The sequence below is a fragment of the Scylla paramamosain genome, chromosome 16, assembly GCF_035594125.1.
Source record: "Scylla paramamosain isolate STU-SP2022 chromosome 16, ASM3559412v1, whole genome shotgun sequence".
NCBI classification, from domain to species: Eukaryota; Metazoa; Arthropoda; class Malacostraca; order Decapoda; family Portunidae; genus Scylla; species Scylla paramamosain.
Window position 1 is genome coordinate 7,629,476 of NC_087166.1, and position 16,746 is coordinate 7,646,221.

A 16,746-nucleotide genomic window follows, 5' to 3' on the forward strand; every position below is an offset into this window, starting at 1 on the left:
GATTTCACTACTTTATCTTAATTACTAACATTAAAAATTATTATTATTATTATTATCTGTTTTTGGCACCTAGCCAAAAAAACGTCTCCGATAACTTTTTTTTCATCTTTCCTTCCTTTATTTCAACCTGATGGCACCACTGCCAATCTCATCTATTTCTAAAGCTGAACTCTTCGTTCAAACCCTTGCTAAAAAACCGTGGATAAATCAGGACTTGTTCCTCCCTCTCCTCCACCCTCTGCCTACTTCTATTAAAATCTTTCGTAATTATGTTTTTCATGCCCTCGCTCTATCATGTATAGCGCGAGAACAGGTTTGGAAGGTTTAGGTCGAGAGAAGGAGTGAGGAATGTTCACCTCCATGCCAGACACTATCATCTGTTATGCGCTCAGCACAGAGATGGATCTCTGATAAGGAAGCAGTAGTCATTCCAAGGAAGATCAGCATAATACCTCCTCAGGTTCCCCTCAGGTTCCCCGAATTTGCAGAAGCAAAACGCCAGAGGTACCTCTGTTTTGGGGGATCCTGAGGAAGGATTGGGGCAATAGGACGAGTTTGTGATCGGAGGAGCCCAACAAAGAAGATAGGGTAACAGCATAAGCAGGATTAGAGGTTAGGAAAAGGTCAAGAATGTTGGGCATATCTCCAAGACGGTTAGGAATATATGTAGGGTGTTGCACCAGTTGCTCTAGGTCATGGAGGATGGCAAAGTTAAAGGCTACTTCACCAGGATGGTCAGTGAAGAGAGAAGAAAGCCAAAACTGGTGGTGAACATTGAAGTCTCCAAGAATGGATATTTGCAAAAGGGAAGTCAGAATGTGCTCCTCTTTGGAAGCTAAGTACTCAAAGAATTTCTTATAGTCAGAGGAATTAGGTGAGAGGTATATAGCACAGGTAAATTTTGTTTGAGAGTGACTCTGTAGTCATAGCCAGATGGTGGAAAACTCGGATGATTCAAGATCGTGGGCACGAGAGCAGGTTAACTCAATGCGCACAAAGATGCAACATCCAGCTTTGAATTAAAAATAAGGATAGAGAAAGTAGGAAGGAACACCTTTCTCTCCACACTAGTCGTCTCGTTAACAGGTCTGCAGTACTTCACTGTTGATCTTCTTTTATACCTCCACCAGTTTTGTAGTTCTCAGTCTTTCTAGCCACCAAACCACTGCCTCATTTCGATACTGGCAGTGACACTGCTCATAAATCTCCCAGCATGCTGAAACTTAACTTGTTTTAGAAGTCCTTTTTGTTTATCCAGTCACTGTAACTTTACAATAAAGGTAATATATATATATATATATATATATATATATATATATATATATATATATATATATATATATATATATATATATATATATATATATATATATATAATCTAATCAATTAAATCAGGATAAAAATATGTTTCAGTTTCATTTAGTTTTAATCAGTGTTACATTTTGTACACAATACTGTTTTGTTTCCTAATATTTAAATACTGTTTTGTTTGTTAATATTTATACATAATTGTTTAATCAACCTGGTTTCATCAACTTTTCAAGGTATTTTCTTGATTTAGTTTCCTTTCAGATGAGAAATTAAAAACAAAAACTTTTCATATCCTATAACAAACAGAACTGTCAGTTACCGGTAAGCAGGTAAATTAAAAGTTCATAAAATAAGCTCAAATCTTAGGGAGCCCACTGAGTAAAGTAATGAGAATCCAGTAATTTGAATATAAATATGTATCTCTTGCATCAGTTTTATTTTACCTGATTAAGATTCAAGACAGATTTATCCACACTCAGTATTAGTGCTTCTTTTGTAGGACTGCCATTTCTTTTGTAGGACTGCCATTCCTTCAGGACCCATCACTTCAACATGGATTTGGTGGAATATACTTTTTGAAACAATAATATATTACTGACTACAGTCTATTCACTTATTGCTTGCAAGTGGAGCCTAAACTACTTTTTGTAGCCTTGCTGCTGATTGGTTCATTGCAGTCTCCCCCTTATTTTGGGCACTGGCCTCTTCACATCTCTTCCTTGTATCTCCCTTTTTTTCTTGATTATTGGCCAGAAGAATTTCTCTTCACATGATCTAAAATCATCATGTTCACGAGAACTTTATTTATACAGAATAGAACAACAAATATTTTCAGCTCAGATTTCATGTAATTTCAATATGGGTATTTGTAATCTATTATTGTTCTTTTGTCCAATGATTAACAATTTCACATAATGTATAGAAGGTACAGGAAGAGAAGTAAAATTTGTAGTGTGGAGACAGTAGGAGACACGCTGAATGAGCCAAGGACCAATCAGTGACAAGATTATGAAAGTAGCTGAGGCCTTGTAGTGCAAGCCATGAGCAAATTAATAGTTTCCCGTGATTAGTGAGCACTTTCAATTTCAGATGTCACCCCACATTTTGGAAGCAGACAACTGTTCTCATCCAGACATACCACAGTTACAACTGGTACATCTCAACACAATCACAGTGAGTCATCAACTAGCATGCCTATTATTTCACAACATATTCACCACTGTGGTAACACTGGAGTTTTTTTTCACTTGTTGCTATGATCAACAAAAATGTTTAGTTTTCACTATGCTTGCTTACAGAAATGTGTGCTTTCTCAAGTAGTTCTGCCCTGAAGTTTAGAGTTACACATACATATTTCCATGTATAGATTTCATTTGATGTCTGAGATATGCACCAGTGAGGCCAATATAGTAAGTACTACAAATTAAGGCTCAATATTAAGGAAATGTGCCAGCAAACTGGCATAAATCAAGTTACAATATGCCGTCTGATCTCTCAGAGAGCATGAGATACTACGACACAAATACTGACATCCTGGAGAAGCACAGGATTCTATAACTTAAGTGTCTTGCTGTAATGGTAGGATTTTACTCTAACTGGAACTGGGCACTGAAAATACTGGGACCTAGCCTTATTTCTGCAGGCAAACGTGCTGCTCTGTTCTTTTATTGTGCCAAAATTCATATAAGCTGATATGACACCATGCATTGGCATCTGGCAACTCAGGAACCCACATTGAATATTTGAGGAATGGTGGCTAACATGTCATTGCCTGGCTATGCATGGTATGAGGAGGTTTATGCACCTGTTCATTTTTTTTCTCTCCCCCCTCCCTCCACTAATTTTTTGCTGCCTTCTTTGTTGTAGCTTCAAACCCAACCCATCAGGTCAGGATGGATCCCATGCAAATAACTGATGTAGAAAAAAGCCCATATTCTCGCTCTATGGAAGGAGAAAGTCCCAATTAAGGAAATAGTGAGGAGGACAGGGAGAGGTACGTCCACTACCATGTGCATGCTTGCTACCATGTGTGAGATGCCACCTAATGCCTTAGTCCAATATAAAGAAAAGTGTCCTGAAAGGACAAAAAAGATGACACCACTCACTGACTGCCTTCTCAAGCTAGCTGTGAACTGAAACCCTCACCTGATACCAAAAAATCTCAAGAATTTGCAGTATCCAACACTGCCTCAAGCATCAACTTGATAGCAAAATATCTCAAAAATCTGCACTATCCAACATTGCCTCAAGCATCAACTTGACATACCAAGTTGTGTGGTGGCATGCAAACCCCTGCTGACTGGCATCATGCGGCATAAGCACTTTGCTTTCGCTAAAGAGCAGAACTGGTCAGTGGCAGACTGGCAGGAGGTTCTCTGGTCTGATGAGAGTAATTTTCAAGTCATGACATCCTCAGATGTAATCAGTATGACCCTAGGTACACCATTAACAGTGAAGCACAAAGCTTACCGTTAACCAGTATCCCTCAAATACTCAGTAAAGGGCTCCTGACTTGCCAGGATACATGGTCATATTGGCTTATATGAATTTTGGCACAATAAAAGCATTTGCCTGCCAAAATGAAGCTAGGTCCCAGTATTTTTGGTACCCACTGTATATGAGTCAAAAAGCCATACCACTTATCTAAGGATGTGCCCCCACCATGCTTGTGGCATAGTATCTTGCCTTCTCCCAAAACCTTAAACTTTGAGGTCAGATATTGTTAGTTGATTTATGCTAGTTTGTTGATATATTCCCTTATTACTGGGTCCTAATTTGTAATACTCAGTATAATACTCTTACTTGTGTATGTTTTGGGCATCATAAGAAATCTGTATGTATAATTCAAAGTTCCAAGGAGGGTAAGGGTGGCACTACTGGATGAGAAAGCACATGTTTCTGAGCACAAGCATAATTAAAACTGTTTTTCATCTGACAAAACCATAGTAATGGACAAGAACTCAAGTATAGGCATGTAGCAGTTACTATGATTTTGACTGTTTTTTCATGGTGGATACAGGTGTCTGATATCTGTCCACACTTTCACTGCCACTGTCATCATGACCATTGCCATCTGCACCTAAGAAGGCTGTCAGTGACAAGGGACTGATAATGAGGGCAGGCTTGTGGGGCTGGGAACCTGTCATGAACTGGCATAGGCAGTGGGAACATAACGTTATAATGCTGTTCATGTTTTTGGGCAGAGACAAGGAAAGAGTCCAGCAGCAATGTTCTGGCTAAACAACCCTCTTCAGGGTCCACACTGCTCAAACCCTAGGAGGGGAGGGGGCTAGAAACGGTGCCCTAAAAGAAGTGGTTGTCTTGAACTTGTCTGCCTGGGGAGCTGCCCTCAGAGGATCCACCTTTACAACAATAGGAAAGAAAAGCATAATACAATGAAATTGAGAGACTGGAATGTGAGGATACTACTGAACATGACAGAAACATACAGACCAGAAAGGAGAACCGCCTTTGTTGCCAGAGAACTAAAGTAGTTCAACTTCAATATAGTAGCTCTAACTGAAACAAGGTGGTCAGGAGAGGGCCAACTCAAAGAAGAACAGAGAAAATACACCTTTTATTGGAAGGGAAAAGCCTAGATCAGCCCAGGATACATGGTGTTGGATTTGCCATCAGAAATTATCTTGTTAGCAGGCAGATAGAACAACCAGTAGGAGTCAACGAGAGACTAATGACTCTAAGGATACAGCTTGATAAGAACCAGTATGCTACACTAATCAGTGCTTATGAACCTACTCTTGATGCAGATGATGAAGTCAAAGAAGCCTTCTACACCCAATTAAGCCAAATAATGATATCAACACTAGAACGAGATAAGCTTATTGTGCTTGAGGACTTTAATTGCTAGAGTGGGAAAAGATCACGAAATATGAGGGCTGAGGTCAAGACGGGTGGTTAAATTTTGAGGAAGAAAAAAAGCAAGAATAGAAACTAAAAGACAGAGGAGACTGGACAGTAGGAACCAACCTAGGATTGAATTACCACCAGGACTGGACTACCCAGTTTGCCAAAGAACGCTCAGGGTCCGGCTGGGGCCCTACAGTCACTACAGATAACTACATTAACCTTGTTCTTCATTGATGGATGTCAGGCCTCAATCTTCTGGAAAGTGGTGCTGACGATAGTTTGAAATAATAGGCATGCTAGTTGATGACATGCAATTCATTGCAATTACATGAAAATGTGACAACTGTAGGCTGAAATAATCCTTAAAGAGGGATGAAAGACCTGAATTTCACACCCTTCCTCGTTTTAGAAATAAAAGTAGAGGGGAGGGTCTCCTGTCCCTTACTCTCCCTATGTTAGGAGAACTACGAGTCTTGTCACATACTTAGCCATATTTGAACAATACTGCCATAAATTCTAGCATCTTCTATAAGGTGGTTAATAGAGAAGCAACAATAAAAATAGCATGACATAGAGCCTCCTCTCTCTGTCTCACACATTCCTCTTTAAGGCATGTATTTTGTAGTCACATTAACTTTAGTGGACTAATCATTAGTGATCGAAGACTAACCATTAGTGATTAGACACAAGTGGAATAAAAGGAACTTAGTATTTTTGGAAATGATTCTCCATGGTCAGTAGGTTTACTTTGGATAGTGTATGAAATGTATAGGTATGTCTGTGCATCTAAATATATTATTTTTTTTGTACTTTTATGTACCCAACAAAGATATATGTACCAACCTTGAACAGAACGGCAGCATGGTTTTTTCACCAGCTTGCTGGGTAGATAAATATTCATTATACTTAATCAGATCTTATGATCTAAATGGAATGCACAGATGTATTCTATCACATCTTGTGATTAAATGGAATGCACAGAAATTCTAAGTCTCCAAGTCTCTAGGACACTTTATTCACAAATAATCAATGGATGGGAGTGTTGTACTGCTGTAACAGGTGCATTTCATTGCTTTTTCTTTTCATGTATTCCATTTTACACTAGAATGTGGTGTACAGTCAGCAACACTGACAATTAGAACTCCGCCAATGTGAGCGTCACATTGAACAAACTGGCACCTTGTCCCTTCTCAGTCTGAAAAAATCTGTTGGGAGAAAATAACTACATGGCAACTTAGCCTTTTTGAAAGCACAGAATGACTGATTCACTGTTTGACATACTGACAAGAGGGAAAGTTATCTTTTGTGACTGCTCTTTGTTTTGGCTAATAAAACAGCTGTGTTTGTTTTAAACATGTTCTACTGAGATGATGTGCGATGCCTGGAAAATATTCAGGCCATGATTACATAGTATGAGAATTAAGGTTTCACTAGAATGGTGAAACAAATGTAAAACTATGCCACATAGCTATTGGCAATGAAAAGACTAAGTGCATTGGTGAAGAAATGGAGCGATGAAGGGCATGAGGATGTGCCTCACCATAAACATGGCAGTATGGGTGCCCTAAAATGTTTGACATCTTGAATGGTATGAAGAGACATTTAAAGCTACAACCTCTATCCCCCCCCCAAAAAAAAGGGGGGGGGTGTGGGGACCCCCACTATCGTGCCATATTTGTGGTGAGGCACATCCTAGTGTCCCCCATCACAAAATTTCTTCACCAACACACTTAGTTGTTTCACTGCCAATAGTTATGTGGCAGTTTTAAATTTGTTTCACCATTATAGTGGAACCTTAACACTTGTACTATGTAATCATGACCGTTTGTTTTCCAGGCATTGCATGTCATCACAGTAGAACACTTTCAAACAAACACAGCTGTTCTGTTAGCCAAAACAAAGAGCGGTCACTATGTCAATATATCAAACAATGAATCTGTTACTCTATGCTTTCCCAAAAAATATATGAGAGGCTAACCTAAGTTGTTATAGTTATTTTCTCCTGGCAGATTTTTTAGATGGAGAAGGGGGCAAGTTGCCAGTGTGTGCAACGTGATGCTCACATTGGCGGAAGTTCTAATCATGAGTGTTGCTGACCATACATGTTTTTTGCTGTATTGTATTGTACAAAACACACACACACACACACACACACACAGGAAGGAAGAACTGCAAGTCACTCCCTCTTGCAACAGTAAGGTTACAAAATTCACACCTGCTCTCCATAACATGTCCAGCACTTTCAGAGTAAAAAAGATATGGACCAAGACCAACTTGTGTAGAGATTAAACCAGCAGACCTCCTGTACTGCCAGGATATCACATGATATAAAAACAAAAAGCATCCAAGACTGGTGGGTCCTCAGCCATCTTGGGACTGGTCAGTGTGATCTGGCATCCTGCAATATATTTATCATTAAGAAATGTGATATGCCTAATCCAATGTAGTTTGCTTACCTAACTTAACAATTTACATTAAATGTAATGCCTAATTTGAGTCAATGAATTTCAGATGCCAGCTGCCTCATAATTCTAGATTTTAAATAGCCAGTCTCTTAAATTTCTGAAATTAAAAAAAATCATAAACTTTAAAATAGCTGTGATAAAATACTAGGAATAACACTAACCTGAAGAACTGACAGTTGCGAAGCTTGCTTGTATCCAAGTTGAGTGGAGTGAGGAAGATGTACTGGGTATCTTGTTTTGCTGCACTGATCATCATCTTCATTGCATGATTCCTGGCAATCACATCCTGTAGTGTGAGCAAGTATATTAGACATGGTTGTCATGCTAACTGCTGCTATGGAGAAACCTAACACAACCACCCTGTTAGTGATATATGTATAGCATATGGATATTGACTGATTAAAAACTCAATAAAATGCTTACCATGAATACATCAAATTCATCTAGGATGCGTACAGGTGACACTATTGCATGCCAAAGAGCAATGATGAAGGCCACTGTTGCAAATGAACGTTCACCTCCAGACATCATGACTAGGTCCTGGTGTCCTTTAGACTTCTTGAGTTGTTTGGGAGTTACTCTGTAAAATACATAAACTATTTTCACCATGCCAAAGCATTTTACTTACACATACAAGAACCAAATCATAGCACATCTAGACATAATTATAGTACTGCTAAATTAAAGATGCACCACATAATACTATACTGGCAAATTAAAGATGCACATTCCTTGATATTTTAAGCTCCTTGAAATTGGGCTTAAGGCACTACACCATCTTTCCAGTAAATCAGTAGAATAAGTGTAATATTGTATGTAAACTACAGTCTTGCAAATACTATACGAGTTCTACAGTATACTTATTTTACTTACTGATTCTTTACAGGTGAAGTATGGCAAACATTTGGCTTCTCCACATGGATGTTGAGAGTTTGTTCTTGTATATTGATGGAAATTGAGCCCTGCAAATGGAATTAAAATTAATCTTGATTCTGAGAATTTGATCACACAAAATCATCTGAAATTGCTTTCATTCTCACTTTTGCCTAAACATGATACCAGTCAACCTGATTAATGGAGCTTTGACAAGGAAAGTACATGGATGAGTATGATCAAGAAGCTGTCTACATTACACAGACATCTGTCCCCTGCATGTAAAGTACATACTTACATCCAGCTTTCGTACTGACAAGTGTTCCTTGAAGAAATATTTAACGATTACTGCTAGCCACTTGTGAAGACGCATACAGTTTGCCTCTCTCATCTGTAGGCTCTCTTGTAGTTTCTGAAAAGTAAATACTATTTAATATTTTCTGAGAATTAAAGGTCACATATCCCAGCCTTGGTTGCTAGTTTCATAATAATGCCTACAACTGATGAGGTAATAAAAAGTTATAGTTCATACCTTCATTAAACTAATGTGTTTATTCAAATCTTCTGAAACCTGTTTGTATCTTTGTTTTGTAGCCACATATCTCTCGGCAATAGTTATTGGGTCCCCAGAGGTAGCTCTTTCCTTGTCAAGCCTGGCTTGTAAGCTGGTGTACTGGCGCTCCAGCTCTTTTACACTCCTGCAATAGGGAAGAATGGGTACTTATACTTAATTATAATCTTTTGTATCTTGAGTATCCTCTTACTTCTCAGGAATTATGTCTGACACTATTTTCTAAAATTCAACATTACCAAGCAATGTATAAATTTCATGAAATATTTTAAAGTTCTTATAATACATTTATATGAAAAAGAAAAATTGTATGATAATCCATTTTTAACTATTTGCAGATACACTAATCTTACTTTTTTGTCTCTATGCGTGCTCCGAGATTAAATGCATCTGCACTTTTCATTGCTTTCTCCAAAGTTTCTGTTGCACTAGTCAATGACTTTTCAAGATGTTTCTTCTTCATCTTGAGATCTTTATCCTTCTTTTTACAGCTCTGAATTTCTAATATGGCAGCATTAGCACAGGCCTCTTCTAATGCCCTCTGCCAAGGAAATAAATATGAAATCAGATGGTTTGATTATAAATTAATGATAAGTAAATTTTGACAACAATAACTGTATGTATGGCATTTCTTGGATGACAAGAAAACTACTTCTATAGCAAAAAAACTTCTTTCTAGGCAACTAGCAATGGCAACCAGCATTGCATGAGTGGGGAAAATGCAACTGACCTCTTAGGCTAAATTCTGAAATGCTAAACAGGTTATGTAACTCAAAGGATCCTTACCTGGCTTGATGCCAAACATCAACCCTTCAGTTATCACATTATTCTAATACCTTCTATGCTCTCATTAAAATGTGCACCAAAAGTTCTTAGAGCTATGTTGGGTAAATAAACTGCACTTGCTTAGTATTAGAAGGGTAAACCCAGTAAAATGAGATTTTGAGTTACTGGCATTTGAAACATTATCTCAGCGTGAATTCCTTTACTGTTGTGAGGGTGAATCCAACAAAATGCTGCTTTCTGATATTTTAGTTTCAATATTTGCATACTTTTAACAACTTGGTATCTAATTCCAAGAACACAATTTTTTTCCTAATTAATACATGGAGGTAAAATTTATTTATGAAAACATGTATTACACTTAAATTGTTATTTTTCATGTGTATACTGCCTTTATATAAGAAAAAATTATTATTATTTCAATGTTATGTGACTATACTGAAATGTAGGATTTAAACTCGTTTACTTTTTCACAGACTATTTTGTCAAAAGACCTACACTTGCATGACTCACCAATTTCATGACAATCATGCTTGAGAAAACTTTTTTGGTCCAATAGCTCGTGCAGCCCTGACCAAGATTATATTTTTCTTTGTTATGTTCCTTTCCTTGGTCTTAGGATCATGCTTCCTCTTCTCAGAACATCCATGTGACTTATGGTCACTATAACTGCTCATGTTTTCAATTTAGGTGGGATTCACAGGTAATTTTCCATAGATTTAATTCAATGCAAAAAACATAAGCACCGTGTGGCAGACTAGCACGGTGTGCTCTCATCTGATTGGCTGTATGGAAGGTGTAGCATGATGTCAGAGTGCAGCCTACCCCTGATTGACAGCCAGGAATATCAGGTTTGCCTCTCCTACAATATACTTTCTCTTGGTGCCTTCCACATGTGACAAAGTTTTGAACACTAAGTTAGGTGCAACCCCACATTCAGAATGATTTTTGACCATGTTGTAAAGGCAAAAACTGTTTGAAACATGTGGTGACATGAAGATACTTTGGCAGGTCCAACTCAGAATCACTAAAAATGTAGATTTGCCAATCCTTCAATAAATGACTACACTAAATGACTCATAGGTAGAATTTCCCAATTTCACAAGTGATATCTTTAAATATTGTAGGAATATCCCATGTTACCCACAAACCCATATCCATCTGCAGGGCATCATGCTTGAGATTTCTTATTATGGGAATTGATGATGACCAGTTTTCCCACACTTAAATTACCTAAGAAGTCAATCTAATACATACCATAACATGACCTCTTATGTATACACATTTGCATTTCTTGAGAATATGCATACATGAAATACCCACAAATGTATATAAGATTACATACCTTACATTTCTCAACTTCTTTATAGGCATGCTTTTCCTTTTGTCTCAACTCCAATAGAGCTCCACTGAAATTACTAAATTCTTGTTTTTTTTCAAGCGAAGATTTACGAATCTCCTCCATCTATTAAATGAAAGACATTAATATAAAATGCATGATAAAACTTAGTAATTAGTTTTACTATGTTCAGTATTTCTTTGTTAAATTTGGGACAATAAACCAGTATCAAAATAACCCATAGCAATAATAATAATAAAAAAAAAAAACTATCAATTAAATGGTAAAATTCCAAATTGTAATAAATACAATCTACATCTTGGATTGCATTGAAACACAGAATTATAAACTAAATATTATCATCCAAAAAAAAAAAAAAAAAAAAAAAAAAAAAAAAAAAAAAAAAACATAACAAAATATTCTCATAAAACCTACTTTAGCTTTGACATTTTCCATGTTTATTTCTTGCTGCCTCACATCCTCTTCTAACTGTGCAATGTCAGGAGGGGCTGGAGCCTCTTCGTTTTGAAGGTCTGCGACTTTCATGCGGAGAGTCTCCAATTTCCTCTTTAAATTTGAGAAAAAAGTTAAATGTGGCATTTATGTCCTATCTTTTCCAAACAGACAAGATATTCAATTTTGCTTTTTATTGCAGAAGTCAAACACATTTTCAATAGCTAAATTCATTTCCATGATGCAATTAGAACATGTTTATAATTAATCGCATTCCTTCATGATGAAAATAAAGACCCCCTGCAGGAATAACTTCTTAATATTTGCAAAAAAAATCAGTGTCATAGTCCATCTATCTATTTATTAAAAATAATAACAAACCTTGTATGCTTGGGTCTTCTTATTGGACATGCCGATTTTTTCTTGCAAACTTTTTATTTCAACCTGTGATTCTTTAATCTCATGGGCAAGCAGTAACATCAGCCTTTCTTTGCACTCTTCCTTGTTCTTCATGATATCTCTGTAAGAGTAGAGTAAGTTATGTTCTATGGTATTCAAATTGCTAATTGGTAAATGCTTATCTCACAATGACATACTGTTGTATAAAAGGGCAATCCTATTTACTGCCATCACCACACTAACGATATACGAGTATTCTGCCTCTTGAATATAATTTCCATGTAGGTATGCACAAATGTGTGTGCACACATTCCATCAGCCAGATGTAAAACATCTTCATGCTAAATGCAAGAAAATTTTCATTGTTCCATCACTGCAATAGCAAATGAAGAACATCACAACTTTATCATCTGGGATACCCTTACTGTAGCTGATGCTGACTAAGCTGATCTACCAAGTTACACCCCCCATCTGTCCCTTTTCATCAAAGTAATAACTTTCCAGAAAACTTGTGCAATGTAAAGAAACAACATATATTCATATAATTATAAACATATGGCTGTCAGTGCACACTGACACACCTCCAGCAGCACATCCTAAAAGCACTATAGATGCAATCTATATTTCTTTACACAAGTTTTAATGTATACTGACCTAGGGTAACAAAAAGGAAGGAGGCCCACTGAAGTGCCAGTCCCAAAAGAGAACAGACAAATCTATTATCCAAAACTGAAGGATAAGTATCCTGAAATCTCCCTCTTGAAAGAGTTCAAGCCATGGGAACAGGGGATACAGCCAGGTAGAGAGTTCCAGAGTTTACTAGAAAAGGATGAAAGATTGAGAATACTGGTTAACTCTTGCATTAAAGAGATGGAGATGGACAGAATAGGGATGAGAAAGTAGAAAGTCTTACATAATGAGACCACAGAAGGGGTGCCATGCAGTTAGCAAGATCAGACAAGTGAAAATAAGTAGAAGATAGCAAGAGATGCAACAATTCAGCAGAGAGAGAGAGAGAGAGAGAGAGAGAGAGAGAGAGAGAGAGAGAGAGAGAGAGAGAGAGAGAGAGAGAGAGAGAGAGAGAGAGAGAGAGAGAGAGAGAGAGAGAGAGAGAGAGAGAGAGAGAGGAAATGTGTAGATATGATGAAATGTGTTTATTCTATCCTGTCCATAAGAGCAGTGTGAGTAGAATGCTCCCCCATATATGTGAAGTGTACTTCAAACAAGGCTGGATAAGGCAGTACAGAGTTAGTACAGTAAAATCCCTCTCATCCGGCATTCGAGTATCCGGCACATTTTTTCCCCGAGCCTTAAAATCAATAAAAAATCAATGTGTACTCATAAAATCGATTAAAATTCCCGCGCGAGGCATACTTTGTCCCCTTGCCACCAGAGCGCACTGCTTCGCGCCACCCGCGGCCCACTGCACTGTGTTTACTCAGTGACTCAGTCCCACGTGTGCACTGTTTATCGCCTGACGCCTTCATCATGCCTAAAGTTGTAGAAAAGAGGAAGCGTGTTGTGCTTACACTTAAGCAGCTGATCAGATCAGCTGATCTTTGTTATGGTAAGATGCGTGAGTGTAGGGTGGTGATTGTGGACATAATTTCACTTCTATTCAAGTATCCGGCATGTCAGCGGTCCCGTTGATGATGGATAAGAGGGATTTTACTGTACATGAGGGGCGAAAAAACTAGCAGAGATAACAAAATGTCTAACCTTGTAGGAGCTATTTTAGCTTATTTTATTTACTATTTTTTTTTACTTTGCATTAATATTTATGAAAATTAGCTTATGGGAAGGACCAATATAATAAAAACAATTTGTAAGGTACAAAAGAGATGTTATTACAAGCAACTGCATGAGTATTATATAAAGAAAAATTCAGTGTTGAATGCAACTCTGTAAAAACTTTTTTTTCATGTAATGGAAATAAGTGGGCAGTTTTAACCCGTACGCTTCGGGCGACGGGAATTCCCGCTCGGGCGGAGGGCTTCGGGTGGCGGGAGTTCCCGTCCTCTGCTGTCCCGCCAAGATTTGTACTCCCGTGACGTAATTATTATTTCCTGTGGTTGATGGCATTCCTGCCCTACGTTTCACGCAACTTCCCAGAGCACTACAGACCACTATGGCGGACAGACATGCTGATAATGATTTCCCTGTGTCTGGATGCGTGGAGGAAGGGAGCGCGCCAGCGGGCCCCAGTTCCTCTACCCCTATAATCAGGGAGCGCACTAAGCCACCGCATGTGGTAAATTTGAATAACAGTGGTATCCTAAGAGCCTTGTTCGATGAGACGCTTTCTCCTTTGGAGGAGGAGTTATTTATATGAGTGTCAAACCTGCGTAATATGTAGCCTAATGAGTGTATATATTCGATAATTGTACTGTGTTTATGAAAGTTTTTTTTTCATATGATGACCAAAAAAAAAACATTAAGTTTCGCAAGGAGTTATGTATATGAGCATCAAACCTGCGTAATATGTAGCCTAATGTGAATAATCGCGCTAGTATGAGAGAATGCATGCTGTGTACGTGGTGGCGCGGGGAGAGGGAGACCCAGGCCAAGGTCAACAGCACCCGCACGAACAAGTGCGCTCGGCTTGGCCAAAAGTAGCACCTCTTCCCAACATCATATCTCTGCCGGGCTGCAACCTAGACAAATTCAATTTATTTCATCGTGAAGAGGAAGGATTGGCGGTGAGATAACACTAAAAACTACTATGTTTTCGTTTGAAATTACCCCACAGGGTACTGATGAAGAACACCTATTTTTCTGAAATTTATCAATACTGCTCGCGCGCTGAGAGGACGACAATAGTCCTCTAGCCCGAGGTCTATGGGTTAAGTACCTATGTAAATATGTTTCTTCATCTATAAGATTCACTTTAATGGGAATGATTTATCATATTTTTGGCAACTCACTATTGACATACTTTATTTTGTCTTCCACAGAGACCTGCAGGAATCTGGCACGGTGAGACCCCCTGCCAGAGTACACCCGGTAGTTGGGATCAGGGTAGTACTGGTCCAGGTTGAGTGTGTATGCACATTTACAATTCCTTGGTACCCTGAAAGAGAAAACATCAAGTACAGATCTTTATAAAATGTCACACATAACAGCCTCTGAAATGGAAATGTAAGAAAATTTATGAAAATAAAAAATTCTTACTCTGTATAGTATGTAAAAATTCTCTGCTAATGCAGTAGATTATGAAATTCACTTTAACCTATCAGAAATTAACTTCTAATGAATTAAGGAGTCTAATTTTAATCACACCATATCATTTTCTTGTACAACACACACCACTCATGCTCTCTTCACACTGTCCATGTATTCAATTTTTGGTCTTACCTTCATCTTTATTTATGCACCTAACATTTAATCCAGCTATCTTTACCTATTACTTTTCTTCTAATCTCTTTACATGCCCAAACACCATTCACCTCAGCCAATTAATAGTTTTCTTTTATATCATACAAATCAATATCTTTTTACAACCTCTGAAGTACCTTCAGCATGTAGACCTATGAAATATACATATTCATTGTCAGAAGAAAAACATGTAACAAATCAGGTATGTAAAAATTATTTGATACTTACTTTGATCTATCCTTCAGCAGCCTGCCAGCCTCTTGTGCAGTAGGAATGAGGAGGATTGACTCAACTTGCATTTGGTCAATGACCGTATTGGCCACCACAGTGTCAGAAATATCAAGAATGGACCACAGGGAAGAGTATTTAGAAGAAGATGTCTCAAACCTAGACACATCAAGAACCTGCAACCAAATTAAAATAATGTAACTGGATATAGACAGACCAAGATATTAGTCTTTAGTAATAAAAGTGTAAATAATTGCTTGCTGTCCCTACTGCTTGTTTCATCTATAGTGGTGCCCTGTTGCTGGGCTGTGTACATGACATGGATGGGAACCAATGTGCAGCATAGAACACATGCAGTGTGCCACTTCAACTTGCATAATGCTTAACTCTACTGCACCACTACTCTAAGTTGTTCTTGCATCAAAGCCTGTCATCTTGGCAATACAATAACCACAGAAAATTGTTAAGACCAGATGCTCACTAGTCCCCTCAATAACAGTCTGTAGTAAATGCATGCATCCATCACCATATTGTAACTTGCAGGTGATCATGATACACTAGCAAATCTCTTGGGCACGAGATGCCTCCCCAGCTGTTGAAGTAGGGTAGTCCAGGGTCCTGCTATTCTCTCCCATCTCCAGTAAATTGCATGCCTTTATATTCAGTCTGTCACTTCTTATTTTGACTTTAAGGATGGTTGGAAAGGTAATATGAGATGAAAAGATATGAATTCTTGCCTTACATCAAGTATGCATTTGTTGGAAGGAAATACTGAAGCATACAAGACCATGTAAAGTAGGGATTTTTGGGCTACTCATGACAGCATGTGCTTTCCAAATTCCACCTTGTGTCCTTTGTTTGAGTTCACTGTCTGTGATCCAAGGATTCATGACAAACTTGTGTCGTGAGCTCTTCTATAGCAGGTGCGGTCTTTCTTGTGCATCCAGAAACTGGGAGATGAGATGGAATGTGGCCAGATGGCAGAGCACGTGCTGTCATGAGTGAAGCAAAAATCCCTGCCTTACACATTCATATGCTCGAATATTTCCTTCCAGCAAATGCATGTTCAATGTAAGGCAATA

General features: G+C 38.1%; 1 protein-coding gene and 1 long non-coding RNA gene across 8 annotated transcripts in view; one reads left to right on the forward strand and one right to left on the reverse strand.

The window, feature by feature from the left end:
* Nucleotides 1-1,412: 1,412 nt before the first annotated feature.
* LOC135107958 (structural maintenance of chromosomes protein 6-like) overlaps nt 1,413-16,746 on the reverse strand; it is a 30,729-nt gene continuing 15,395 nt past the window's right edge. For all 5 annotated transcript variants that reach the window (XM_064018439.1, XM_064018440.1, XM_064018438.1 and 2 more), the window contains 12 exons: nt 15,665-15,840; nt 14,997-15,131; nt 12,044-12,182; nt 11,645-11,776; nt 11,216-11,335; nt 9,441-9,628; nt 9,049-9,214; nt 8,815-8,928; nt 8,517-8,605; nt 8,067-8,223; nt 7,805-7,929; nt 1,413-7,576 (listed from right to left, as the gene is read on the reverse strand). In XM_064018439.1, coding sequence (XP_063874509.1) covers nt 7,540-7,576; nt 7,805-7,929; nt 8,067-8,223; nt 8,517-8,605; nt 8,815-8,928; nt 9,049-9,214; nt 9,441-9,628; nt 11,216-11,335; nt 11,645-11,776; nt 12,044-12,182; nt 14,997-15,131; nt 15,665-15,840 — 1,578 coding nt within the window. In that variant the 3' untranslated portion in view covers nt 1,413-7,539. The remainder of the gene's footprint in view (nt 7,577-7,804; nt 7,930-8,066; nt 8,224-8,516; nt 8,606-8,814; nt 8,929-9,048; nt 9,215-9,440; nt 9,629-11,215; nt 11,336-11,644; nt 11,777-12,043; nt 12,183-14,996; nt 15,132-15,664; nt 15,841-16,746) is intronic.
* LOC135107960 (uncharacterized) lies at nt 2,367-15,918 on the forward strand. Of its 3 annotated transcripts, none has more exons than XR_010272070.1 (3): nt 2,367-2,484; nt 15,016-15,199; nt 15,682-15,918. It is a non-coding gene; the product is annotated as an uncharacterized LOC135107960 (long non-coding RNA). The 3 variants fall into 3 exon arrangements; XR_010272072.1 differs by having other exon boundaries at nt 15,685-15,918; XR_010272071.1 differs by having other exon boundaries at nt 15,016-15,037; nt 15,685-15,918.